General features: G+C 59.8%; 11 protein-coding genes across 15 annotated transcripts; 3 read left to right on the top strand and 8 right to left on the bottom strand.

Moving 5' to 3' along the window:
* Positions 1–27: 27 nt before the first annotated feature.
* SDRG_12683 (CAMK/CAMK1 protein kinase) lies at positions 28–1,391 on the top strand (the record flags this gene model as incomplete). Its single annotated transcript, XM_008618765.1, has 6 exons — positions 28–396; positions 442–555; positions 600–698; positions 743–1,107; positions 1,157–1,205; positions 1,254–1,391. 6 exons carry the CDS (start codon positions 28–30, stop codon positions 1,389–1,391), a joined length of 1,134 nt encoding a protein of 377 aa, XP_008616987.1.
* A 16-nt stretch (positions 1,392–1,407) lies between these two features.
* On the bottom strand, positions 1,408–2,504 carry SDRG_12682 (hypothetical protein). The gene is made up of 4 exons (XM_008618764.1): positions 2,136–2,504; positions 1,905–2,085; positions 1,672–1,860; positions 1,408–1,619 (listed from the first exon to the last, which is right to left on the bottom strand). Exons 1-4 carry the CDS (start codon positions 2,467–2,469, stop codon positions 1,499–1,501), a joined length of 825 nt encoding a protein of 274 aa, XP_008616986.1. The 5' UTR covers positions 2,470–2,504; the 3' UTR covers positions 1,408–1,498.
* A 288-nt stretch (positions 2,505–2,792) lies between these two features.
* SDRG_12681 lies at positions 2,793–4,081 on the top strand. 2 transcript variants are annotated; one of them, XM_008618763.1, is made up of 2 exons: positions 2,793–3,388; positions 3,461–4,081. In XM_008618763.1, the coding sequence occupies exons 1-2, from the start codon at positions 2,834–2,836 to the stop codon at positions 3,986–3,988; spliced, it is 1,083 nt and encodes a 360-aa protein (XP_008616985.1). In that variant the 5' UTR covers positions 2,793–2,833; the 3' UTR covers positions 3,989–4,081. The 2 variants fall into 2 exon arrangements, with proteins under 2 accessions (XP_008616985.1, XP_008616984.1); XM_008618762.1 differs by having other exon boundaries at positions 2,793–4,081.
* Position 4,082: 1 nt separating this feature from the next.
* On the bottom strand, positions 4,083–6,984 carry SDRG_12680 (hypothetical protein). The gene is made up of 12 exons (XM_008618761.1): positions 6,684–6,984; positions 6,556–6,643; positions 6,211–6,511; positions 6,100–6,166; positions 5,920–6,056; positions 5,806–5,877; positions 5,672–5,759; positions 5,584–5,622; positions 5,351–5,534; positions 5,048–5,304; positions 4,920–5,003; positions 4,083–4,871 (listed from the first exon to the last, which is right to left on the bottom strand). The coding sequence occupies exons 1-12, from the start codon at positions 6,966–6,968 to the stop codon at positions 4,140–4,142; spliced, it is 2,334 nt and encodes a 777-aa protein (XP_008616983.1). The 5' UTR covers positions 6,969–6,984; the 3' UTR covers positions 4,083–4,139.
* Positions 6,985–7,018: 34 nt separating this feature from the next.
* SDRG_12679 lies at positions 7,019–9,896 on the bottom strand. 2 transcript variants are annotated; one of them, XM_008618760.1, is made up of 13 exons: positions 9,581–9,896; positions 9,389–9,537; positions 9,256–9,340; positions 8,917–9,211; positions 8,789–8,873; positions 8,613–8,749; positions 8,501–8,572; positions 8,366–8,453; positions 8,279–8,317; positions 8,093–8,236; positions 7,794–8,048; positions 7,669–7,752; positions 7,019–7,625 (listed from the first exon to the last, which is right to left on the bottom strand). In XM_008618760.1, the coding sequence occupies exons 1-13, from the start codon at positions 9,717–9,719 to the stop codon at positions 7,053–7,055; spliced, it is 2,145 nt and encodes a 714-aa protein (XP_008616982.1). In that variant the 5' UTR covers positions 9,720–9,896; the 3' UTR covers positions 7,019–7,052. The 2 variants fall into 2 exon arrangements, with proteins under 2 accessions (XP_008616982.1, XP_008616981.1); XM_008618759.1 differs by having other exon boundaries at positions 8,613–8,873.
* SDRG_12678 (hypothetical protein) lies at positions 9,826–11,918 on the top strand (the record flags this gene model as incomplete). The annotated part of the gene is made up of 9 exons (XM_008618758.1): positions 9,826–10,250; positions 10,298–10,412; positions 10,461–10,688; positions 10,735–11,025; positions 11,072–11,291; positions 11,335–11,474; positions 11,521–11,666; positions 11,709–11,769; positions 11,817–11,918. 9 exons carry the CDS (start codon positions 9,826–9,828, stop codon positions 11,916–11,918), a joined length of 1,728 nt encoding a protein of 575 aa, XP_008616980.1.
* Positions 11,919–11,922: 4 nt separating this feature from the next.
* On the bottom strand, positions 11,923–12,458 carry SDRG_12677 (histone H3-like centromeric protein A). Its single transcript, XM_008618757.1, has 2 exons — positions 12,098–12,458; positions 11,923–12,046 (listed from the first exon to the last, which is right to left on the bottom strand). The coding sequence occupies exons 1-2, from the start codon at positions 12,373–12,375 to the stop codon at positions 11,956–11,958; spliced, it is 369 nt and encodes a 122-aa protein (XP_008616979.1). The 5' UTR covers positions 12,376–12,458; the 3' UTR covers positions 11,923–11,955.
* A 269-nt stretch (positions 12,459–12,727) lies between these two features.
* On the bottom strand, positions 12,728–14,032 carry SDRG_12676 (hypothetical protein). Its single transcript, XM_008618756.1, has 5 exons — positions 13,659–14,032; positions 13,537–13,615; positions 13,390–13,486; positions 12,943–13,335; positions 12,728–12,899 (listed from the first exon to the last, which is right to left on the bottom strand). Exons 1-5 carry the CDS (start codon positions 14,020–14,022, stop codon positions 12,789–12,791), a joined length of 1,044 nt encoding a protein of 347 aa, XP_008616978.1. The 5' UTR covers positions 14,023–14,032; the 3' UTR covers positions 12,728–12,788.
* A 78-nt stretch (positions 14,033–14,110) lies between these two features.
* Positions 14,111–16,973, bottom strand: SDRG_12675. 2 transcript variants are annotated; one of them, XM_008618754.1, is made up of 16 exons: positions 16,902–16,973; positions 16,829–16,855; positions 16,737–16,786; positions 16,454–16,691; positions 16,337–16,394; positions 16,232–16,290; positions 16,023–16,192; positions 15,621–15,973; positions 15,431–15,577; positions 15,103–15,380; positions 14,952–15,056; positions 14,785–14,910; positions 14,682–14,741; positions 14,529–14,636; positions 14,314–14,486; positions 14,111–14,272 (listed from the first exon to the last, which is right to left on the bottom strand). In XM_008618754.1, the coding sequence occupies exons 1-16, from the start codon at positions 16,953–16,955 to the stop codon at positions 14,152–14,154; spliced, it is 2,127 nt and encodes a 708-aa protein (XP_008616976.1). In that variant the 5' UTR covers positions 16,956–16,973; the 3' UTR covers positions 14,111–14,151. The 2 variants fall into 2 exon arrangements, with proteins under 2 accessions (XP_008616976.1, XP_008616977.1); XM_008618755.1 differs by having other exon boundaries at positions 14,152–14,272; positions 16,737–16,855.
* Positions 16,974–17,168: 195 nt separating this feature from the next.
* SDRG_12674 lies at positions 17,169–19,789 on the bottom strand (the record flags this gene model as incomplete). 2 transcript variants are annotated; one of them, XM_008618752.1, is made up of 11 exons in its annotated part: positions 17,169–17,570; positions 17,618–17,719; positions 17,764–18,154; positions 18,197–18,253; positions 18,298–18,383; positions 18,428–18,450; positions 18,495–18,635; positions 18,678–18,988; positions 19,038–19,127; positions 19,173–19,324; positions 19,366–19,789. In XM_008618752.1, 11 exons carry the CDS (start codon positions 19,787–19,789, stop codon positions 17,227–17,229), a joined length of 2,121 nt encoding a protein of 706 aa, XP_008616974.1. In that variant the 3' UTR covers positions 17,169–17,226. The 2 variants fall into 2 exon arrangements, with proteins under 2 accessions (XP_008616974.1, XP_008616975.1); XM_008618753.1 differs by having other exon boundaries at positions 17,618–18,154.
* Positions 19,790–19,837: 48 nt separating this feature from the next.
* SDRG_12673 (hypothetical protein) lies at positions 19,838–21,324 on the bottom strand (the record flags this gene model as incomplete). Its single annotated transcript, XM_008618751.1, has 8 exons — positions 19,838–20,191; positions 20,234–20,302; positions 20,348–20,427; positions 20,470–20,533; positions 20,578–20,629; positions 20,679–20,780; positions 20,878–21,107; positions 21,157–21,324. The coding sequence occupies 8 exons, from the start codon at positions 21,322–21,324 to the stop codon at positions 19,871–19,873; spliced, it is 1,086 nt and encodes a 361-aa protein (XP_008616973.1). The 3' UTR covers positions 19,838–19,870.
* Positions 21,325–21,536: the final 212 nt, after the last annotated feature.

Below are 21,536 nucleotides of genomic sequence, written 5' to 3'. Positions count from 1 at the left end.
AGTTAGCAACTAAGAACGTATTGCGCGATGGGGTGCGTCGAGTCGACGGCCGCGCTGCAGCCGCCGCCGGGCGAGAGCCACCGGTCGTCGTTGGTGCTGCCACCGCGCCGAGCGTCGATAGCCAAGAGCATTGCGAGCAGCGTGGCGATTGCGGCGCCGACCAGCGCGCCCGAGGCGGTCGTGCTCGCGCCGCCTGTCGAAGCCGAGCCCTTTGGCATTGGCTTTGAGCAGCAGTACACGCTCGGCAAGGTCATTGGCGCCGGGACGTTCTCGACGGTCAAAGAAGCCATCCACAAACCCACGGGCCAAAAGTATGCGATCAAGTGCATCAAGAAGGCAGGGCTGACGGTCGACGAGATCCAGGCGCTGACGACCGAAGTCGTCATCCTCAAGCAGGTAATTAACCGTCCACGAAGCCACGCATGTAGAATCTCTGCACAGATGAAGCACCCGAACATTATGATCCTCCACGACTTCTTCTCCGAGCCTGAATACTATTACCTCGTGACCGAGCTCATGGACGGCGGCGAGCTCTTTGACCGGATCGTCGAGAAGGTTTCAAGTCCCTCTCACTACCCTCCGCAGCTCACACGTTGTAGTCGTACTACACGGAGCGGGAGGCGCGGGACTTGGTCAAATTGCTGCTCGAAGCCGTGCGGTACTGCCACGACATCAACGTCGTCCATCGCGACCTCAAGGTGCGACCGCGCTTCCCTCGCGCCCTTAAGATATAACTTTGTAGCCCGAGAACCTCCTGCTCACGTCGACGACGGACGATGCGTCGATCAAGCTCGCCGACTTTGGCTTTGCGAAAAAGGTCGGCAGCGACACCGAGGGCTTGACGACCGCGTGCGGCACCCCGGGGTACGTGGCGCCCGAGATTCTCGAGGCCGGCCCGTACGGCAAGGCGGTCGACATTTGGTCGATCGGCGTCATCACGTACATCCTGCTCTGCGGCTACCCGCCCTTCCACGATGACAACCATAACGCGCTCTTCCGCAAGATCAAGCGCGGTGCCTTCGTCTTTGACTCGCCGTACTGGGACGCCATCTCGGACGACGCCAAAGACTTCATCTCGAAAATGCTCACGGTGCGCCCGGCCGACCGGTACGTGGCGAGCTAAGATCCATGTAAGGGATCCGCCGCGTGCTCCTAGGGCGACCGCGGCCATGCTGCTCGAGCACCCGTGGATCGTCGGCAGCGAGGTAGGACGGGATGGTGTCACCGGCAATGGCTGATGTTTTCTGCTGTAGACGTCAACGGTGCAACTGAGCAGCGCGCTCGACGAGCTGCGCCGGTTCAACGCCCGGCGAAAGCTCAAGGCCGCCATGAACGCCGTCAAGGCGACCCAGCGCCTCGTGCGCGCAGTCGACGGCAGCGTTCCGCCCTGAGCCGCCGCTGTCTCGTGTACTCTACCCTTTACTTCTGTAGCTCGTCTTTTCAACCTTGAAACCCCATTCTCCGTGAATATACGAGCAGAAATCTAGGCGGTTAGGGTTTAGTAGAGCGCGATCGAGAGCTTGTTGGCGGCAATGCGCGGCAGGAGCGACTCGCGAATGCAGTCGATCGTGTCCTTGGACGTGTCCTTGAGCTCGAGGAGCGACATGTTCTTCGAGTCCCTATCGCCAAATTGAGATTCAGATTCAATCGGCAGATATCTCGGTGTCGTACAAGTGCATGTCGAGCACGACGTGCGACGTGCACTCGAGCGAGAGCGCCTTCATCTCCAGGAGCGTCTTTATCCGGCCGGGCGTCCCGATCGCGATCGGGTGGAAACGCTTGAGCATCTCGACCTGCTCCTCGAGCTTCAAATGCTTGGCAAAGAGCTTGGCGACATGGCACTTGAAGCTTGCAATGGCCCTACGACAAGATGCATCTCTCGCGCTTACGACCACACGTCGTACTTGCCAATCTCGACCGCTCGCAGCGCGGACGAGCAGACGATGAGCAGCAGCGGGCTGCGCTTGTCCTTGATGCCCTTGCCGCGGAAGAGGAACTTCCACTCGGGGCAGAGCGCGCGAAGGAAGCGCGTGTAGCTCTCAAGCGTGTGCTTGCCAAACTGCTTGAGGACGGTAAAGTGGCTCTCTACAGGAAGATGGCAGGCGTGAGTGGAGGCTCAATGGACCGCGACGTACCCGTGAGGCCGTCGGCGATCTCGGCCGGCGTGAGGCTGTCGCCGTAGTGCTTCATGTACACGTCGTTGACGATCTTGAAGTGATCGGCTTGCGTCAGGTTGTGCAGCGCCTTCTTGGGCTTCTGCGCCTTGGGCTTCTTGGCCTCCTTGGTCGCCGGCTCAGCCTCGGCCTTGCGCTTCTTGGGCTCCGGCTGCTTGGTCTCCTCGACAGCCGCGTCGTCGTCGTTGCCATCGTCGTCCTCGTCTTCGACCTCGACGTCCGAGGCGTCGCTGGCGACGGCCACGTCTTCCGCGGCCCAGTTCATCTCGAGCTCATCGTCGTTCTGGCGGGCCATTGTAGTCCGTTTTTGATTTTGAGTTTGGCTCCGCAGCACGGCCCGAGTTGATTGGCTCCCAACTCGGGGCTTTGAATTCGGCACGCGGCGTCTTGGATTCGGCACTCATGTCTTTATTTTCGGCACCAACCCCGCCACTGCGAGTTCACGCAATGGTGCACATACCGAGCAGAAGAAAGAGCTATGCGGTCGCGTCGGGTACTAAGCGTGAACGCTATGCATCTCGCGGAGACGTGTGGGCATCGCCACGCGGCGCCACAGAGGTCGCACCGTTAAATGTGGCATATGCCGCCACAAAAACATGAAAAGCGCACTTAGGCGGACCGCCAGCCAAAACCGACCGACTGCCAGATCTTTGAGGACGATGGCCGAGACGTGGGCGTTCTACTACCTCCAGGCCGAGGACGGCGAGGACCGGTCGCACCCGAACGCGTTCCGCATCCCCAAGTCGGGCGAGCTCACGCTGGGCGACGTGCACGCCCACTTCCCCCTTGGGTCGCCTGCCGGCTTCCACTTTCGCTTCCGCCTCAACCACGGCGAGACCTTTTACTGGATCGACGTCACGGCGCCGACGGCGACGGTCCCGCTCGTGAATGGCCGCGTCATCTGCAAGGTGCTGCGCCACGTACGCCCAACAAAGAAGGGCCTCGTCCTCCAGCGCAAGCCCGTGTACAGCATGGCGACCGACGCGGCCAAGCCCCGCGACGCAAAGCGGCCGACCAAGTACTCGGATGAGCCCAAGCCTTCAGCGCGCCCGGCCTCGGCGCCCCCGAAACAAGAAGTCAAGCCCAAAGAGAGCAGCGAGTCGTTTGAAGACTTTTTAGCCGGCGCGCCCAAGCCTGCGCCGGCGGCGCCAGTCGACCTCATGGGCGGTGGCTCGACGTGGACGGCGCCCAAGGCAGCTCCAAAAGCGGCCCCGGTAAGACGACCGAGCCCGCCACCTGTAGCAGCATCGGCGCCACCAAAGGACTTTAATGACGACTGCAACCAGACCGTCGGCCCTGTCTCGCTCGCGGATATGGCCAAGCACGAAGTGTCGGCCGATGGCACCAACGTGTACAACCCGGACCTGGTCGACAAGTCGACCAAGTCTGCCGACGTGCGCGAGGCGATGGAGCAGCGCGAGCAGCAGAAGGCCGCCGACATTGAGCGCGCGCGGCTCGAGCTCCTCGCGCGCGACCAGGCCAAGACGCAGCTCGAGGCCGCCAAGGCCAATGCCGTAGGTGCGCTCGGGCCCAAGCTCAAGAACTGGGCCGAAGACAATGGCCGGAAGAAGAACATTCGGACGCTCATTTCGACGATGCACCAGATCCTGTGGCCGGACGCCAAGTGGACCGAAGTGAACATGGGCAAGCTCCTCACGCCCAACGACGTCAAGAAGCAGTACCGGCGCGCGATCATGGTCGTGCACCCGGACAAGGCTGGCGGCCGCACGGCCGAGCAGCTCGTCATCGCCGAGCGCATCTTTGACGCGGTCAACAGCGCGTGGGACGAGTTTGCGCGCACTGAAATGAAATAATATTTCGCGTGCGACCGTGTGTCTTGTGTCTAGTTTACGCCGCAACCAAACCTAACCTCGGATATGCAAATGGGTTTTATCGCGACTTTGTAGAGCTTGAACTCATTCCTTGCAGCTTATAGCTTAAAACTCAGAGCTTAGAGCTTAGAGCTTAAAACTCAGAGCTTGGCGCTTTCGGCTCTGCATCACTGTGGGCCGGCATCGAGTGGTCTTCTTCGTTGGCCTCTAGAATCGGCGGCTCGGTGCCCAGCTTGAAGCGGGATCTCGACAACGCCATTGGAGAACTCCGAGCGCCGTCGTCGTCGTCCGCCACGTCGTCGCTGTCACTGTCATCGTCGTCGTCGCCGTCCAAGCTCTGTCGCGCCTGCTGTGCGATCTTCCGCTGGACCTTGTCCATAGCCTTCTTGATGTCGGCGACCATGCGGTTGATTTCAAGAAGCGCCATTGGCACCATATCGCTGGCGGGCAATGGCTCGGACGTCAACGACGCGAGACGCGACTCGTCCACTACGACGGACGGCGGGTCCGGTGGTGGCGGGAGCTCTTGGCCTGGCGGGGGGGCGGAAGGGGGTCCGGGGGGCGTGTCGAGTTGCTCTATCACGTTCTTCCCGGACGGCGATGGCTTGAGCACAAAGCCCCGTCGACTGAGAAGCTGGGTGACCGACGCCTTGCGCGCCATGAGCCCTTGGATAATGGATTTACGAGCGGGTTTGGCTTCTGCGCGTCGGTTCCGGTCCTGGATCGCTTGGAGCTTGTCAGCCATGCGTTTGGAGCGGTAAATGCCCTTGAAGGACATGTCAAAGCGACGGCGCATGAGCGACTTGTCGACGAGGTGGTTGAGCTCCGTCTCGACCTTGAGCTTGGCTGTCGACGACTGAAAGTTCTATTTGCATGATTGAGATTGACATTGAGATTGCACACGAGATACTACCATGTTGGCGAGCTGGCGCGCGACGACCGACTTTTTCATTTTGACGCCAAACTCAGGGTACTCGGCCAAGATTTCGTTGAACGCCTACGCCGGAACCGAGTCGGCCTGCGAGGATACAACCAACGTACGTGCTTGCTGAGGACGTTGAGGTCACAGATCGAGTCCGCGACGACCGTGTTCGTGCGACGGACTTCGGCGACGAGCGCCGTCTCCCCAAAGAAATCCCCGTCTTTGAGCAGGATGCGCGCGCCGTCCTTGGTCGACCGGAGCTTGCGCATGATCGGGTGCAGCGCGCTCGTCTTGGCCCGCGGCGGCAGCACTTCGACGGTCCCCTTTCGCACAATAAACATTTCGCGGCCAATGTCGTCTTGGTGAATGATCACGTCTACCCACCCATGTGCAATAGTCCTACGACAAAAATGACAGGGTACCGGCGGGAAGGTACACGGCCGTGTCGAGCGCCATGCACACTTTGCCGAGGAAGCGTCCGTCCGAGCCGGCAAAGATCGGCACGGTGTTGAGCAAGTCCTTGTACAAGTGCAGCGCGATCGTTGTGCGCAGCGGTTTGGACAAGCCCGGTTGGTTGAGCAGCGTCATGTCCGAGTACGCGCGTTGCTAGCACGCAGTACTATGAGACATGTATGTGGATCATGGAATTGCGCACGTTGATCCAGAGGTAGTCGTAGTTGCGCTTGACGCGGTGCTAGCCATGTATTGTCGTTTGGTACTTTGGACACCTTGTCGTCATCTACCTGGAGGTCCGCGGGCAGGTCGTAGTACTTCATTTCTGACGAGATGACGTCCATGCGATTACGGAACGTCGAGCTTTGTTGGTCCCAGCTACGCGCCTCCGAGTGTAGTCGCTCCTTCATACACCTGCTGTTACCTGAGGAGCAGTGTGAGGGTGTGGCCGAAGAGGAGTGCGCAGTTGAGCACTCCAAAGAGCGCGATGAACGAGCTAAATCGTCATTGGCGTCCAGTACGGTCTCATCGGTCGTACCTGAGCGTGTACATGTTCGGTCGATACGTCTCGAATGGCGACGCGAGCTGCGACGTCATCTGGAACGAAGAGGCTTCGGCGATGCCGAGAAACGTGAGAAGGACATTATGGAACGACTCGGCGTAAATACTCGACGCCTAGTCCTTTTTCTATAATACCATTTCAAGACGAGAGACGCACCGTGTCCCAGTCGCTGCAGAGCGTCACGTCGGCGTAGCAATTGTTGAAGATGTTGGCCCAGATGCAGCTACACTATGAATCAGTTCTGAGATGCCATGCGAGAAGACGCACGTAAAGATGTGGAGGCCGAGCGACATGGTGATGCCCGTGACGAGGAGGTGGTAGTACTTGGCGTACTGCCGCATGTACTTGAGGAGGACGCCAAAGCGCAGTAACTTGGGTATTTTCTGCAGTTTGAGGATCTTGACCGACGTCTGGCGCTTGTTGCTCGACGGAATCACGTAGCTCAGGGGGAAGTTGGAGACAAAGTCGACGATGAACCACGAGCGGAGGTAGTGCCGCGCGACGACACGCGCCTCCATGTGCAGCTCGCCGTTCTCGTAGTACCCGGTCCGGAACGATAGCACCATATCTACACTCGAATCTCAATCTCAAAAGCGGCCGTGATGAGGCTACCGCAGACAAAGCACGCATCCAAGAACGACTCGAAGGATGCGACGTTCGAGCCCCACGCGACAAAGTCAAAGCCGAGCGACGCCGGTGTCTACGCTGAATCTCAATCTCAAATCGCAATGGCCCCGTACCATGATGCAGACGTAGATGACGGCCGCGGCGATGCTCAAGTCCCACGCTCGCCGAAAGCTCGAGTTGGGGTGGACCATGAGCAGCTGCGGGAGCGTCCGCCGGTGGTAAATGTCGATGATCTCCACGTCAGGGCGCGGCAGCGTGAGCGAGACGACGCGCTGCCAGAGCGCCTTGGCGCGTACGTTCTCAGCATACTCGCCCTCGGCTTCGTGGCTGTCGCCGTCCGGTGGCACCTGGCTCGTGCTCGGACCCGGCGCCACCTTGTTGCTGGTTCCCGCCTTCATGCAAACTGCGTCACCGTTTCGTAACAGGCCGTAGAAAAGACAAAAAAGACTAGGGACAAATTCGGTAGATAAAATATATGTACATTACTGCATCGCAGGATGGAGAGGGGACACGTGAAGGGACGGTAATTCGGTTGGCGTCGAGGCAGCTTGCAGACGCGCAAGGTCGGCTTGGAGCTGCTGCATGGTTGTCTGCAAGGCCGTCATGTACGTCGGCAGTGCTGCGATCGACGCCTCGACGACCCGTAGCCGCTGGCTAATTGTGGTCAGACTCGGTTGCAGCTCGGCTTCTGGTGTCTCGGTGGCGCCACTCACAGCCGGTTCGGTCGTGCGCCGAGTCACTGGTTGGCGAAGGAAGCTTGGCTTCTTGGCGAGCGCGGACTTGATCGGGTTGTGGCTAAAGACACTCAAGCCGGTCAACACCCGCAGTGCGCTGCTCCGTTTCCGCCGCTTGGGGCGAGTGATCGGGACGACCGTCGTCTGCTCCGAGTGCTTGAGGCGCTCGGCGATGCGCTTGAGCTTGTTGCCTGTCTTGTTGGCCTCGGAGTAGCGCCAGTAAGGGGACGAGACGTCGCTCGCTCGCTGTGTCAGCGAGTGGTCGATGACTGCGTTCAGCTCGCGCTCGATCACGGTCTTGTCGGCGTCGTTCGAGATGTGCTACGCGGTTTTCAGTTATAACACTGTCCGCTATGTAACAGACCATATTGTCCATCTGGCGCTGGACCACAATGCGTTTCATTTTCTGGAAAAAATCTGGAAATTCCGCGATAATCTCGTCAAACGCCTAGATGAATCTAGTTCCAAATAAGGCTTGTTGGGGGCTACCTGCTTGTTGAGGACGTTGAGGTCCGTGACGGTCACCGACTGCACGGACGACGTGCGACGGACTTCCACGACGAGCGCCGTCTCGCCAAAGAAAGCTCCGTCCTTGAGCAAAATACGTGGCGCGTTCTCCGGCCGATTTGCAATCAGAATCTCGACAACACCGCGCCGCACGATGAACATTTCTTTGCCGAGGTCGTCGACTTGGATGATCAAGTCGCCAGGCAAGTACACGGCCGTCTCGAGCAGAAGGCAGATCTAACGCACTATTGCTCACCATCGCCATCGCAAGTCGGAGGTACGCGGCCGAGGAGCTTGGCATTTTCGCCAGCAAAGAACGGGACTGTCTCGAGGAGGTCCTTGTACAAAAAGAGCGCGATCGTCGTCCGAAGGCTCTTGGAGATACCCCGTTGCGAGAGCAGCGTCATCTCCGAGTACGCGCGTTGCTATTTTGTCGACTGTCAGTGGCTTTCCAAAGGACATCGTACGTTGATCCAGAGGTAGTCGTAGTTGCGCTTGACGCGGCGCTACGAGGACAATGTTGGTGGCAAGGAGGACATGGAGCAGTCGGCTACTTGGAGCTCGAGCGGGATCTCGTAATGCTTCATCTCGGCGCTGATGATGTCCATGCGATTCCGAAACTGCGCGCTCTGCTGGTCCCAACTAGTCACTGTGGTGCCAACCAGATTCTCGGTCTTCTTCTCCTTCACCTGATGAAGATCGAGATGATGTTGGCCAAGAAGACGGCGATGCTCACGAGCCCAAGCACGACGATGCAGATCCTAACGCGATAGTTTACGATAGACAATGATAGACAGTTACGAGAGAAGGTAGACGGTCGGCGTCGCGCGCGCGAGCGGGCTCTCGAGGTTGCCGATGCTCGCGTACGTCGAGTACTCGCCAAGCGACGTGTAGAGCATGAGGACGTTGAGAAGCGCCTCGAGGTACATGGGCTCCATCTGTCCAGTGTCAAGCGTCTGCCTGCGGCTTGTATCTACCTGCGTGTCGTCGCAGTACGTCTGGTTGGTCGACGCATCATAGACGTTCTTGATGCACTGGTCGAAGAGACTCGCCCACAAGCACCTACAGAGACTCGCCACGGGACGACTCGTCTCGCTCGTATTACGTGAGGACGTGGAGGCTGATGACAATCGCGACGACGACCAACACAAAGTTGTAGTACTTGGCGTACTGCCGCATGTACTTGAGGAGGCGGGCAAAGCGCAGCATTTTCGGGATCTTCTGGAGCTTGAGAAACTTGACCGACGACTGGTTTGCGTGCGAGTAGAAGAGGTAGAACGGGAAGTTGGAGAGGCAGTCGATGAGCAGCCACGACTCGGCATAGTGCCACATGACGAGCCGCTGGTTCATGACGATCTCGCCCGAGATAAGGTACCCGGTGCGGAAGGTGAGCACCATGTCTAAGGCTATCTCCAGCGCCTGCATGGAGCGACCAAGTCAGTACCCGTGACGAAGAAGACGTCCAAGAACGTTCCGAGGGCGGAGAGCTGGCGCCAATCCGCGTTCTGGAACCCGAGCTCAAGTGGGGTCTACAGGCGTGGATCTTAGTCGACTAAGAAACTGCGTCGTGGTCGCACGAGCAGGCAGACGCAAACCACCGAGCACGCAGCACAGACGTCCCAGACGCGCCGGAAGACCGAGTTGGGGTGAAGCATGTACGGCGACGCCCCGGTGTCGGGCGAGTGAAAGATCTCGATCTCTTCCTTGGGGATGAGGACGCTTTTCGCTACGACAAAGGTAGCATACGTGGCAAGCCGGCGTGCACGTACCCGCTCGGGCAATCTGCTCGTTGGGATCGATGCGGAGTCCGGTGAACGCGCGCTCGGTGAAGCTGCGCACGAGTTTGGTCGGCCGCCGAGGCGAGCGCGGGGCCTCGGCGGGCACGACCGAGGACTTGGTCGTTGCCATCCGCGACAAAACGACCAAAACCTCAAGGGGCTAAAAAGACGCAAGATCGCGGGCGCGTCGCTTGGCAGCACGACGCGTCGAGAGTCCACCACTGCCCTTGTTAGCCATGCGAGGCGGCCAACGGTGCTTGCCGGCGCGGTCACAGACCAGGTTGCACTTTCGCGGGTTGCGTGCGTTTAGTCAGAAAGGCGTTCGCATGGGCGCCGAGCAGCTGATTGATGCGTGCCAAGCACGCCTGGCGCATCCGGAGGCGCCGACGTACGACGTGCTGGAGCGCTACGCGTCGCAGCTCGAGCAGCAGCTCCACGATCTTCTAGCGGCGAGAGACGCCGAGCAGGCCATGTGTCGAGCGAGCGCCGAGTGCACGTTTGCAAAGAACACGGCCGGCCGCGTCCTCACTGCGCTCTTCGACCACGCAACGGGCGGCAAAGTCGAGGGGCTGACGACGTGGTGGGAGACGGGCAGCATCCAGACGCGCAGCGGGCCCGCGCACTGGCGTCTCGACCCGAAGAGCCTTCGGGACAAGCGCGGGTACACCGCCGCCTTGCTTCTTCCTCTTGACAAGCCTGACGGCGTAGGTTCACCCTTCTACACGCGACCGTCGAGCGCAGCTTGGCCAAGGAGAGCGCCAAAGCCGCGACAGTGTGCTTCCTCGTCGATACCATGGGCTTGGACGTGAACGCGGTGGACCTCGTACGAACGCTCGCCGACCTCCTCTTGCTGACGTACTACCGCTCTTAGTTTGGTCGGACGAGCCTCCACTACGCCGCCTTAGCAGGCTACGCTGACGTCGTTGAGGCGCTCTTGAGGCGACAATGCGACCCGCGGCTCCGCGACAAGGCCGGCTTGACAGCGCTCGGCACGCTCCAGCTCACAACGCTCTCGGCCAACGCGAGCTCTGACGCCATTGTACAAGCGCTGCTGCAGCACGCCGAGAAGCCTCACTTTGGCGACGAGCCCACGACCGACGTACTACTGGAATTAACAGCAAACTAGCCGTGACAGACGCGCGTAGGACGCACTGGCCTCGGCACTTGTCGGCCTTCACCGCGTCTTGCCCTACGTCGCGGACCGCGCGGCGCTGGCCGAGCGCTTGGACGTGTGGCGGCAGTCACTCGACCTCTCGCTCGTATGCTGGCACGACGTGATTGTCTCGCTCCTAAGCTTGGACGATGACGCGATGTTTCTGCCGTCAGCCTACATGGCGCCGGCCTTTCTCATGACGTGGCGTAATCAGGTGCATCTGCACGGCGGCGCGTCGACGGCGTGGGCTGCCTTTTGCACAAGCATGGTGGGCCGCTGCCAGGTGCCACTCCGACACTAGAGTACGCAATGTGTTGATGAAGCTCTAGGCTGCGACGCAGCCTGCGCCTGCGCCCGAGAGAGACACGTGGCACTACGCTGCGCTACTGAGTGCGACCGCCGAGAAGCTCGCGCCCATTGCTGTGGAGAAAGGCTCGGTGGTCGCTGCCGTGCGCGTGCCAGGCGGACGGTACCTCGCCTACAAGCGGCTCTTGCTTGGCACGAGCGTCTATGGTGTTGTCGACGCCAACGCGACGTCCCTGACACTCGGTAGAGCGCTTTGGCCGGCGCATTTCCCTCTGAACGAAGCTAGATCGCCCGTTTGAGGGGCCTTCGACCGAGCGCTGTCCTGTCTACGGTGCGGACGAGGACGACCTGCCGCCCTACGTCCAAGTGCTCACGCTACACGAGCGGGCGCCAGGGAACCCGTTCGAAACCGACTCCGTCGAAGAGGTTGACATCGCAGTGTGCCACGTCATCCTAGCGCATCGAGATGTAGGACTTGGTTCAGATGCATCAGCGCATGGCGCCCGACTCGAGCTACGAGCTCCGCCTTCGCGTCGGGCCCACGTCGTCGCGTGCACAGGCCAAAGCACTCGTGGCCGAGTGGCGCCGCGTCGCCCGCCAGCACTTTGCGAATCGCACGTACGTCCATGCTTGGTAAAGTGCGAGGCCGAAGCTCCATAGGTGTGCGTCCAAAGCCAACGTCTGCGCGCTCGCCTGTCCCCAAGTGCAAGGCGAGCGCCTCGTGCGACTTCTTGGTTGACATCACCGCGAAACTCACCTTGTGGCTAGTGCTTTGAGAGCCTCGCGGCCATCGGACGCGACTTGGCCCACGCCACGTTTGGGCGTGCCACGTTCGCCAAGGCCGTGCCTGTCCGCGCGAGCCTCGCATGATGCACATGGACGAAGAGACGACGACGAGGATAATGCATTATTCATGGTTTCGGCCGCGGATGCGGCGCGCGAGCTGGATGTCTTTGACCATGATGGTCACGCGCTTGGCATGGATGGCGCAGAGGTTCCTAGAGGATGGTACATGAGGAGGTAGGAAGTGGGGTGCAAGCGATGCGTACGCGTCTTCAAAGACGCGGACGAGGTGGGCCTCGGCGGCCTCCTGCAGCGCAAGGAGCGCTTCGGCCTGCCACCGGAACTGCACGGTCGCGTAGTTGAGCTGGATCTCGCGCACGAGCCGGGCAAAGGGCAGGCGCCGCAGCAGCAGCTCGGTCGAGCGCTGGTACCGGCGGATCTCCAGCAGCGACCGGACGCCGGGCTTGTACCGGCGCTTCTTCGCGGTGGTCGTCGGGTCCACCGGCGGCTTCCGCTTGGTCGTCGACGGCTTGCGCGACGACATGCTGCTGATCCGTTGATCAAGTTGACAGGCGGGGGCTTTCTTCCGACTCGACCATATGGTTGCCGAGAATCCACCAATCGCAGATGTGCAATATCAAGATCGCGCGCGCTGATTCGCTTGTTTTCAGCAATAATCCGACACATACCTCTATAAAGGTATATCTTGCTGGCTTGTTTGGGCGCCAGGATATATTTAAAGAGGTTTATGCAGTGCGTTGATTGGCTGTAAATCGACATGACTGTAGCCAATGGCCGTGCCGCGTAGGTGAGCTGCCTGCCAGTGCAAGTCAAGGTACGGGAGCTCCCGCGTTCGCCTCGGCAAAGACCGCTCCTGGGGCATACACGTACGCGCGTCAACGTATAAGTGCGTATATTTACGGTATGTGGTCGCCACCTCGGCCTTGACGTGGCAGGTTAGCCCCACTTCTTCCACTGCATGCCTTCCGGCACGGGCTTCTCCTCTTCATAGTCCTTTGCCTTGACTTCCTTCCAGTTGGTCGAGAGCACGGTGCCACCAGACGTTTGCTACACGTTCATATAAGAACGAAGAGGTCCGTAGACAACGTACAAAGGACTTGTTCATGGCCCGGCGCGTGTCCTCGTCGGCCTTGGCGTAAATGTCGGCAAAGAGCTTCTGCATCGCGGCCTCGCCCTCGGGCTTCTCCGCCTCGAGCTCTTCGCCAATTGTCTTGTCAATCTTATTCCAATCGCGCTTGCTCGCGTACGGCTTGGGCGGCGCGGAGAGCACGGCGGGCGTCGGCAGCGGCAGCGCGCCCGTCGGTGCCACAAGGCCGTGGCCCTCGAGCTGGTCCCACGCAAAGCCTTCGTTGGCCTTCTTGAGGCGCAGCTCAACCTTGACGCTCGAGACGCGGAAGGACGACTCGGCCTCGACGATTGCGCCGTACAGCTGCTTCTGGAATGCGTCGATGATCTCGCCATTGATGCGGAACTGCACGTGCAGCTACAGACACCACGGGATGAGCATCAGCGTCATGTGCAAGGCATCATGACTTACGTGGTTGGGCGAAAAGGTCACCGTCACGTCGTCCGGCTGGAGACCCTTCTGCATCAGCGAGAGCGTCACATGCGTTCCGCTTTGGTACCATTCGTGGCTATGACGCATCGTGTGAGATCTCTGCGGAATACCGTTCGCAATGTCTACCGGAGTGCGGGCTTGGACGGCGCCGCGACGGGCACAGGCGCGGGAGCCACAGCCTTGGGCTCCGGAAGCTCGTCTTCGTCTAATTCCATGCCTATTATGATAGGAAGCAGCAGGGCACGTACCTTCGAGCTCGGCGTCGCACTTCCGCAGCCATGTCTTGAAACGTGCCAGCGCTTGGTCGTGGTTGCCAGCCTTGTCCTTGCCGATCGTAAAGGCAGCCTTCGCCTCGCGAAAGCGCTCGAGGCCGAAGAGCGCAATGCCTTGGCGCTGGTACGCCATGAGGAGCGACGGGTCCTGGGCCACGGCCGCCGACGCGTCCCGGAGCGCAGGCTCCAGCTGGTTGAGCTTGAGGTAGGCAGCGGCGCGCTTCGAGAGAGCGTCGGCGCTCGTCGCGTCGTCCTTCAGCGCCGCCGTGTACGCTTGCACCGCGAGCTCATACTCTTCCTCGACGTAGTGGGCATTGCCCGTGGCCGCAGCTGCCATCATGCCAATTTCGAAATCCATCCGTGATGGCACGGTGGCGATCCGGATACATTCCGGACGAACGTTCCAGAAGTGCAATTTCAGAAGATCGGGCAAAAGTATCAAGTCATTGATTGATAGTTATCGACGACTTTATTCGTCGTCAAAGTGGGCGTCCTTGATCCGTTCGAGGAGCAGGTTCATCGCGTGCTCGAGCTTCTTGTAAACGGCGCGGCGCGGGCAACCGACTTGGTCAGCGAACCGGTTGAGTTTGCTACAACCGACGGTTAGCGCCACCCAACTTTGGCGTCCAACCTGTTTTGCATGGCCGGGAGGAGCTTGAGCCACCCGATAATGTCGTCGTACGAGTAGGCGTGGTCCAGAACCAGCTCCCGCGCCGCCTTGAAGTAGTGGTCCATGAGCTTGGGCACGATCACATCGAGCTCGAGGCTGCTCTCGGCGTCGTCTTCGTCGTCGCCTTTGCCGCGCTAAGCAACGCTAAGATCGTAGATCGCCAACCGTGCGCGTACCGCGGCGAAGGGAGTCGCCGCGCCAAACTCGCACCGGCACTCGCGTAGAAAGTTGTGTTCGAGCAGCTGCTTGACACTCCACCGGTCGTTCTGGTCCTTGGCCAAGCACTACACAATACCACGTGCGATAGACAAGCATGGACATTCAAGCACCTTGTCCAAGAAGTCGCGAAAGTCCCCCGAGAAGCCGCTGCTACTGGGCAGCTTGGGCGGCTAAACACAGAATCAGACCCGGTTTAGACCCCATGGATCGTACGGGTTCGTTGCGGATGCTGTGGAGGAGCTCCCAGTACCCGCCTTTGGTCGCGTACGGGTAGTGCCCGAGGGCGCACGTCATGATGGAGAGCCCGAAGGACCACACGTCCGACTTGTACGAGTAGGCCTGCGCCGCGTGACGCCTCCATCGATCGATGAGATGCCTACCTCGCTGGCAATGCGCTCGGGCGACATGTAGGTCAAGGTGCCCACAAAGGTCGTGGCTTTGGCCACCGAGTTTTCCATTTCTTTTGCAATTCCAAAGTCCGAGACCTACTCCAAGGGAATCATGCGACAAAATCATCGATACACGTGGTACCTTGACGTCGCCAAAATGGTTGATGAGGAGGTTGCTGGGTTTGATGTCGCGGTGCAGCTGGTGGTGCTCGTGCAAGAAGCGAAGGCCTTTGAGGACGCGGAACGCTATGTTGGCCAGGACGCTCTCGGACGTGCAGCCGCCCGTGTCGACAATGTCCTGGAGACTCCCGCCGTCCATGTACTCGACGACGATCGAGACGTTGCCTTCGTTGGGGTTCATAAAAGCATCGTAGAGGCACACGATCTCGGGGCACGCCACCTTGTGTCGCTCGCTCTCATCTACACAGTTCATCGATTCCCCAGTTAGGAGACGAGTTGAGCATCGAGACCGGTGAGCGACGACATGTTGTTGTAGAGGGTCTTGACTTCGGCGATGAGCTGGTGACGCTTTTCGTTCTCAAAGACTGGGATAACCTTGACAGCGACAAGCAGCAGCGACGGAACGTGCAGTGCCTTGTGAACGACGCCGCTCGCGCCTACCTCCGTCTTATACACGGATGACGCAATATCGCTGTATACCTTTGCCAAGCACCCCGAGCTTGATGAGCTGCTTCTTCATGTTGTTCCGGGGCGACGACGGACCGCCGCTGATGGGCGTCGGCGACAAGTGGTGTGCAATGCCCGTCTGCTTGATCTGAAAGTCAACAACATCAAACGTCCCGGACGCTGACAGGTCGTAGGATTTCTCTAAGCTCGGCTCGTCGAGCTCCAGCTCGAGCTCCAAGTTGAGTCCGAACGCGTCGCGCTTTTTGGACTTCGCCGCTTTTGCCTCGTCGTCCTTGGGCCCGCGGGCCGCGTCGGCGATGTCGAGCTGCAGCACCCGCTGCTTGGGCGACACGTCCAGCTGCAAGTTGAAGTTGGGCCGACCGGCGCTACGTGCGCAGTTCTTCGTGTCACAAGATATGACAACGAGAGACGAACCCGACCGACCGCTTGGGCGGGGACTGCGTCTGTGGTGCCGGGGGCTTGGCGTGCTTGGCGTCCGCGTCGTCGACTTCGTCTGCGTCCGTGTTGTGCGTCCGCGAGCGAAGCCGCCGGATCTCAGTCGCGAGGCTTTGCACGCTCTTGACCCGATGCGGCGCCGGCTCGGTCTACAGTCGCTGAGTCAAGAACGTCATACAAGTATGTACCTGCTTGGCGTCGCTAAAGGAGCTTGTGGCTTTGGCCTTCACCTTGTCGGGCTTGGGCACTAGGGAGAAAGGAACATGCGCGTCGAAGACTTTTGCGCGTCGTACGGTGGGTCGTCTTGGGCTCGCCCTTGCCCGGTACAAAGACGCGGCTGGTGGGGTCGATCTACGCGGGAATTCGAGCATGAGATGGTCGTCGAGAGCTTCGTTTTGGCTCGAACGCACGGGGCCGCCATGGAGCGCGTGGTACTTTTCGGGCGGCGGCGGCAGCTTTTTCGAGGGCGATCCGGTCGGCGACTGCGGCCGCGTCTGCACCTGCGGGAATGCTGGCGAGCTGAAGCAAGGCTTGGGCTTGGGCATCGCGAGCATGGGCGGGAGGTTCCTCGGCGGGCTGCCTTCCCGCGGCGACGACGGGCTCGGGAGCTTGCCAAAGTCTGCCTCCGTGTGACGGTGCTTGGGCGAGCTACATAAGCGTCCTCTAAGAACACGTATGCGGCGTCCTTTGTACCATTTCTTTTCGCTGCTCATGCACGCCAGCGGCGCCGCAGGCTCGAGAAACTAGGCAGCTGCAATTTGACACACAAGGACAAGGACACGTACCTTGGCCGTGCGGTGGAGCTTCTTCGCCTACCGAACGCGATGAGCTGTCGTCAGTAGAGTCCGGAGCGCGTACATCGTATGGCCCGTCGAGCTCGTCGTCCGAGTACACGTCCTTGGCACCGCTCATGACTGGTGACCGTTCAAGATCCACACGTGAATGACCAACACTCTCTTTTCAAATGTCTATCTTTTAATTGTCCAAACTACGTCGCACGTAGTACACGATCCCTCCGCTAGCTTGCACGCTACCCCAATGCAAAACCTCAACCAAAGAGCTCGGCCAAAACCTGCTCCAAGAAAACACGAGGTTAACCCTAGTCAATGTATCAAGTCAATAATGAACACATCATAATGGAGTATATTGTCGATACAGTATCTATGTATGTATATCGATGGGGCTATTGAATGCTTGGGTCGGTCATCGCGTCCACCATGGCGTGCATTTCGCGGACCTTGGTCGACAGGAGGTCTTGGACGCGCTTGATGTGGTCCAGCTGCACGATGGTCTCGGTCGCGTTCGAGTCGCCGAGCGTCGGGTCGCTCGTGCGCGGGTTGCGCCAATTGAGGCGGTACCCCGCCGCCTTGCGCGGGTTGACCGACGACTTGCGGCGCACCGCGCGCCCCGAGCTGCCCTCCGAGTCGGGTTTTGAGAGGCCAAACGCGCCGCCCTGCGTCATGCCATTCGCGCGGGCTTTCGAGTAGTTGGCGAGCTTCTCCATCATCTTTGGAAAGTGCACCAGCGCTATATGATCACAATGAGGACGAGAACATGATTTGCATCCGAAGCACCTTCGAGGAACCGGACGCGGGAGAGCATGCGCAGCTCGCAAAAGCAGAGCGTGCGCACGGTGGCCATGCGCTTGCAGTCGCGGTTCAGAATGGCCATTTCGCCTACACGAGCCGTACTTGATAATGTAACAGAGGGTTATACGTACCAAAGTACTGGTTCTCGCCAAGGACCGTGATTTGCACATTGTCCTTGAGGACTTCGACAGCGCCGCGGAAGACGAAGAACATCTCGTGGCCGAGCTCGCCCTCGACGCACACGTCCTCGAACGGCGCGAAGCAGATCATGCGCATACTCAGCGCGAGGTCCATGATGAAGTTCGGGTCGCTGCCCTTGAAAAATGGGAACTTCCACAGGAAATGGTCGTTGATCGCGAGCGCAATCTTGGAGCGCAGCATCGCCGAGAGCTCGTTCAAGAGCTCTTGCTCCTGCAGCATGTCGTTCTCCTTGCTCTTGCGCGCGTTCTGGAAGAAGTCGCGGATCTCCATCCGCAGCGGCCGAGGCAAGTCCCGCGCGGCCATGTACTCGTTGATTTCGTCCTTCGCTTTTATGTTAACTCCAAAGTCGACGTAGCAACGTACCATCTTTTCGCGAAACGCCGTCTCGTGGGCCGTCAAGCTCGAGACGAGCGACACGATCTAGACAATAGTCGTGACAGACGCGCTAGAGTCACAGCACGAACGTTGGTGATGCCGTAGGCAAAGATGCCGGCGCCCGCAAACATGGCCACGATCGCAAAGCAGCGTTCGTTGGGGCTAATGCCCGAAACTAGCCAGCGGTGCGAGTCGCTCCTCTGTACAGTTGCAGTGTACCGTCGCCGTAGCCGACCGTGGCGCTACACACGGCATCAGGAGACGCATCGAAAGTGATATATCTCACAGTGTCATGACGGCCCAGTAGAGCGCGGCGATGTACTGGTCCCACATGGTCGTGCGCAGCAAGTTCTTCTCCTTGAGCCACGTGTTGATGGGCGGGATCTCGTACATCGAGTCTTGGTACGAGACCCAGAAGAAGTAGCACCTACCACAATGTCAACCCACGAGGAAGAGGAGGGGGGCGTACGCAAACCAATGCGAGATGAAGACGACCGTGAGGCAGTAGCGGAAGAGGCTGCTGATCGTCGACCGAATGAGGAGCGCGTGCTGGAGGCGGTTGAGAATGCGGAGCATGCGGAAGAGCCGAAGGAGCCGGATGAGTCGGAAGAGCTTGAGCGCGCGGCGGATCGTCGGGTCGGACCCGCTCACGACGGCCGTGAACGGAAACGTCGAGAGGAAGTCGACGATGAACCACGAAAATACGTATTTTTTGGCAATCAACTTGAGCCGAAAGTGCACTTTGCCCTTGATGTCGACGCCCGTGAAAAAGTTGGACAACTAGACAACCGCAGTCGTGGCGCCAATCGAGAATCTAGAATGGGCGTACAATGTCCAAGCCAAAGATCGAGTCGATCACGTAGTTGACTTCGCTGTCAAGCACGGTGCCCGAGCCGTCGGCTTGAAACGCAGCTTGAAACTAACGTAGCTTTTTGGCAAATGGGACAAGACGCGCAGTGCGTACCGGAATGATGATGGCGTTGTAGAAGATGAGGACGATGCACATGACGTCCCAGCGCAGGCGGACCTTGCCGTGCGGGTGCGCGATGAACCAGTGGGGCTTGGTCTCGGCCATGGTGTTGTGCCGGTTCAATTGGCCGCCGCTCGCAAGCAGCTCTACGCTCGCCTCAGTCGAGTCGACGCCGCGACCTGTGTACCTTTGACAAACGTCTTTTGCATGTCGTCCGTCGCTTGGTTCTTGAGCGCCTTCTCCAGATGCACGTGGTTGAGCATCTCTTCTTGGGGACTCATCGACACTTGGACGGGCGTCGCGGTAGTCGAGAGCGCGATCACGTCCCGGCCAATGTTGGGAGCTGCCGACCGCAGCTCCTCGGTGATGTCGGTAGCAATGGCCTCGCCCTCCGGCGTCAGCGGCACCATCTTGCCACTGGTCACGGGCGGCGCGTTGAGAATGCCGATCGCCCGCGCGCTCGTGTTGCCCATCTTGACCACCTGGATATGGCTCAGCTTGCGCGGCTTGATCTCGACGCGCGGCGACGTGGACTCGGTCACCTCGCCGGCGCTGTGGCGGTGATGGCGGTGAAGACGCGCGCTCCCGCCGCGGACCAAGGGTGGCTGCATGTAAACTTGTGCAACTGCCTGGAAAGACTGCAAATTTAGAGGCAAATGAAACCAGATTTCGGTCGTTTCGGTTATCAAATTCTACTCGGACTCGGGCTGCGACGCGCCGACGCTGAACTCGAGGACGAGCTTGCCCGTGACGTGGCCTGTCTCGAGGAGCTCGAGCGCCTCGAGCGCCAGTTCGAACGGGTACACCTTGTCGATGACGGGGCGGAGCTGACCAGCGTCGACAAGCCCCGCAATCTCGGTGAGCATCTTGCCGCTCGGCGCCACAAAGACGTACTCGTAGTTGAGCCGGTGCGCACGCGCCTTGGACTTCATCGAGTAGCTCAAGCAGCCGAGGACGAACCCGAGGCAGCACGACGTGCGGCCGCCCAACTCTGGAAAATCCTCCAGCGCTTCCTACGTCGCGGTGTCAACGCTGTTGTCGCTGCATCAAGGTACCGGCGGCGGTGTGTCGGCGATCGAAGCGACAACGCCACCCTGCGTCACGCAGTCCATGCACTTTTTTGCCTACGACCGCGCGCTTAGCGTCAGGAGAGTTGCTCGATGGACTACCTCGCTAGTGCAGTCCATGGCCACGTCGTACTCGTTCAGCACTTGCTCGAAGGGCTGCTCCGTGTAGTCGATGACAACGTCTACGCCAGTGAAATGGACTGCAGGACATGGGTCGCCTGTACCTGCGCCGAGTCGTGTGAGGATGTGAGTCTTCTGCTGCGACGCCGTCGTCGCAATCGTGCCAGCCTACCGGTGCACGTCAGGTCCGAGCTTCGAACCTGGACACAGACCTTAAATACATTCTTCGCCATCTGCAGTGCGAGCGTCCCGACGCCGCCCGACCTAAGTCAACGACATTCCAGAGCCCAGTGGCGGTACGATGGAGACAGACCCGCCGGTTAGGAGGAACTTTTGACCTTCGCGCAGCTCGAGTCGGCGCAGAGTCTGCAACGCGACGAGCGATGAGATGGGGAGCGCAGCGGCTTGCACAAAGCTACAAGCAGTCGTGAGCACGAGAAGGCGCGGGACGAGACTATCTAGTACGTGAGCGAGCGTGGCTTCATGGCCACATAGCGATCGGCGACCGACACGTATCTACGCTCTTCGTCAAGTGCATGGACAATAGCGCGATGGCAGTATACTCGGCGAGCGAGCCAGGCCGATCGTGCGGCAGGCAGGCGTAGACTTCGTCGCCAATGTGGAACTGCTTGACGTTGGCGCCGACCAAGACGACGACGCCTGCAAGGTCGTAGCCGACGATCTGCGGCCATTTCGTATCGAGCACAGCCTTGAGGCCACCTTCGCGTCGCTTGTAGTCGATCTACACACGGCCAGCAGCATGAGCATGGCGCTGGCGACGATGGACGGACCGGATTGATCGAGGCCGCGTACACCTGGACGAGGACTTCCTCGGGCGCGAGGAGCTTCGCCTTGGGCAGCGGCCCCATCTGCAGCACGGTCGGCTTGCCGAACTTGGTGTAGAAGCAGGCTTGCATCGTCGGCTCGTCCTCCATCGCGCTCGGGCTCTTCTTCGTCATCGGGCTTGGCCAGATCTTGAGAACAACCCACCGACGAGTTGGAATTTTCATTCGATATTCAGCGTCGTGGGCGTCGACAAAAGCAGATTCATCGTGTCAAAAAGGGGTATGGCCAACAGCCTCTTGCGAACTTGTAATGCGCGCACCTCCAAGACAATTGGCTGCCGGCGGCTCGACACCGTTTCGCGCTTGGACCCGCCTAGCGCGCCCAC

Source organism: Saprolegnia diclina (genome assembly GCF_000281045.1).
Source record: "Saprolegnia diclina VS20 unplaced genomic scaffold supercont1.51, whole genome shotgun sequence".
Taxonomy (NCBI): Eukaryota; Oomycota; class Saprolegniomycetes; order Saprolegniales; family Saprolegniaceae; genus Saprolegnia; species Saprolegnia diclina.
The sequence above is the reverse complement of the archived record's forward strand: the minus strand, read 5'-3'. Positions and strand labels throughout refer to the sequence as shown.

What these genes read in the sequence shown, in the direction of transcription:
- SDRG_12682 (XM_008618764.1), bottom strand. Translation starts at nt 2,469, where the DNA reads ATGGCCCGCCAGAACGACGATGAGCTCGAGATGAACTGGGCCGCGGAA. An exon ending in GATCGCCGACGGCCTCACGG is followed by an intron (nt 2,086 to 2,135) that starts GTACGTCGCGGT and finishes ATCTTCCTGTAG; the next exon opens with AGAGCCACTTTACCGTCCTC. An exon ending in GTCGTGCTCGACATGCACTT is followed by an intron (nt 1,620 to 1,671) that starts GTACGACACCGA and finishes ATTTGGCGATAG; the next exon opens with GGACTCGAAGAACATGTCGC.
- SDRG_12677 (XM_008618757.1), bottom strand. Translation starts at nt 12,375, where the DNA reads ATGTCGTCGCGCAAGCCGTCGACGACCAAGCGGAAGCCGCCGGTGGAC. An exon ending in GTCCGCGTCTTTGAAGACGC is followed by an intron (nt 12,047 to 12,097) that starts GTACGCATCGCT and finishes ACCATCCTCTAG; the next exon opens with GAACCTCTGCGCCATCCATG.
- SDRG_12680 (XM_008618761.1), bottom strand. Translation starts at nt 6,968, where the DNA reads ATGAAGGCGGGAACCAGCAACAAGGTGGCGCCGGGTCCGAGCACGAGC. An exon ending in CTCGGCCTCCACATCTTTAC is followed by an intron (nt 6,167 to 6,210) that starts GTGCGTCTTCTC and finishes TTCATAGTGTAG; the next exon opens with CTGCATCTGGGCCAACATCT. An exon ending in CGCGCCAGCTCGCCAACATG is followed by an intron (nt 4,872 to 4,919) that starts GTAGTATCTCGT and finishes TCATGCAAATAG; the next exon opens with AACTTTCAGTCGTCGACAGC.
- SDRG_12675 (XM_008618754.1), bottom strand. Translation starts at nt 16,955, where the DNA reads ATGAGCGGTGCCAAGGACGTGTACTCGGACGACGAGCTCGACGGGCCA. An exon ending in AGCTCCACCGCACGGCCAAG is followed by an intron (nt 16,787 to 16,828) that starts GTACGTGTCCTT and finishes GCAGCTGCCTAG; the next exon opens with TTTCTCGAGCCTGCGGCGCC. An exon ending in ACAGCATCCGCAACGAACCC is followed by an intron (nt 14,742 to 14,784) that starts GTACGATCCATG and finishes TTCTGTGTTTAG; the next exon opens with CCGCCCAAGCTGCCCAGTAG.
- SDRG_12681 (XM_008618762.1), top strand. Translation starts at nt 2,834, where the DNA reads ATGGCCGAGACGTGGGCGTTCTACTACCTCCAGGCCGAGGACGGCGAG.
- SDRG_12676 (XM_008618756.1), bottom strand. Translation starts at nt 14,022, where the DNA reads ATGATGGCAGCTGCGGCCACGGGCAATGCCCACTACGTCGAGGAAGAG. An exon ending in CCGTCCAAGCCCGCACTCCG is followed by an intron (nt 13,487 to 13,536) that starts GTAGACATTGCG and finishes GATGCGTCATAG; the next exon opens with CCACGAATGGTACCAAAGCG. An exon ending in GGGCCATGAACAAGTCCTTT is followed by an intron (nt 12,900 to 12,942) that starts GTACGTTGTCTA and finishes ATGAACGTGTAG; the next exon opens with CAAACGTCTGGTGGCACCGT.
- SDRG_12679 (XM_008618759.1), bottom strand. Translation starts at nt 9,719, where the DNA reads ATGGCAACGACCAAGTCCTCGGTCGTGCCCGCCGAGGCCCCGCGCTCG. An exon ending in TGGTTTGCGTCTGCCTGCTC is followed by an intron (nt 9,341 to 9,388) that starts GTGCGACCACGA and finishes CCACGCCTGTAG; the next exon opens with ACCCCACTTGAGCTCGGGTT. An exon ending in GGACGTCTTCTTCGTCACGG is followed by an intron (nt 9,212 to 9,255) that starts GTACTGACTTGG and finishes AGATAGCCTTAG; the next exon opens with ACATGGTGCTCACCTTCCGC.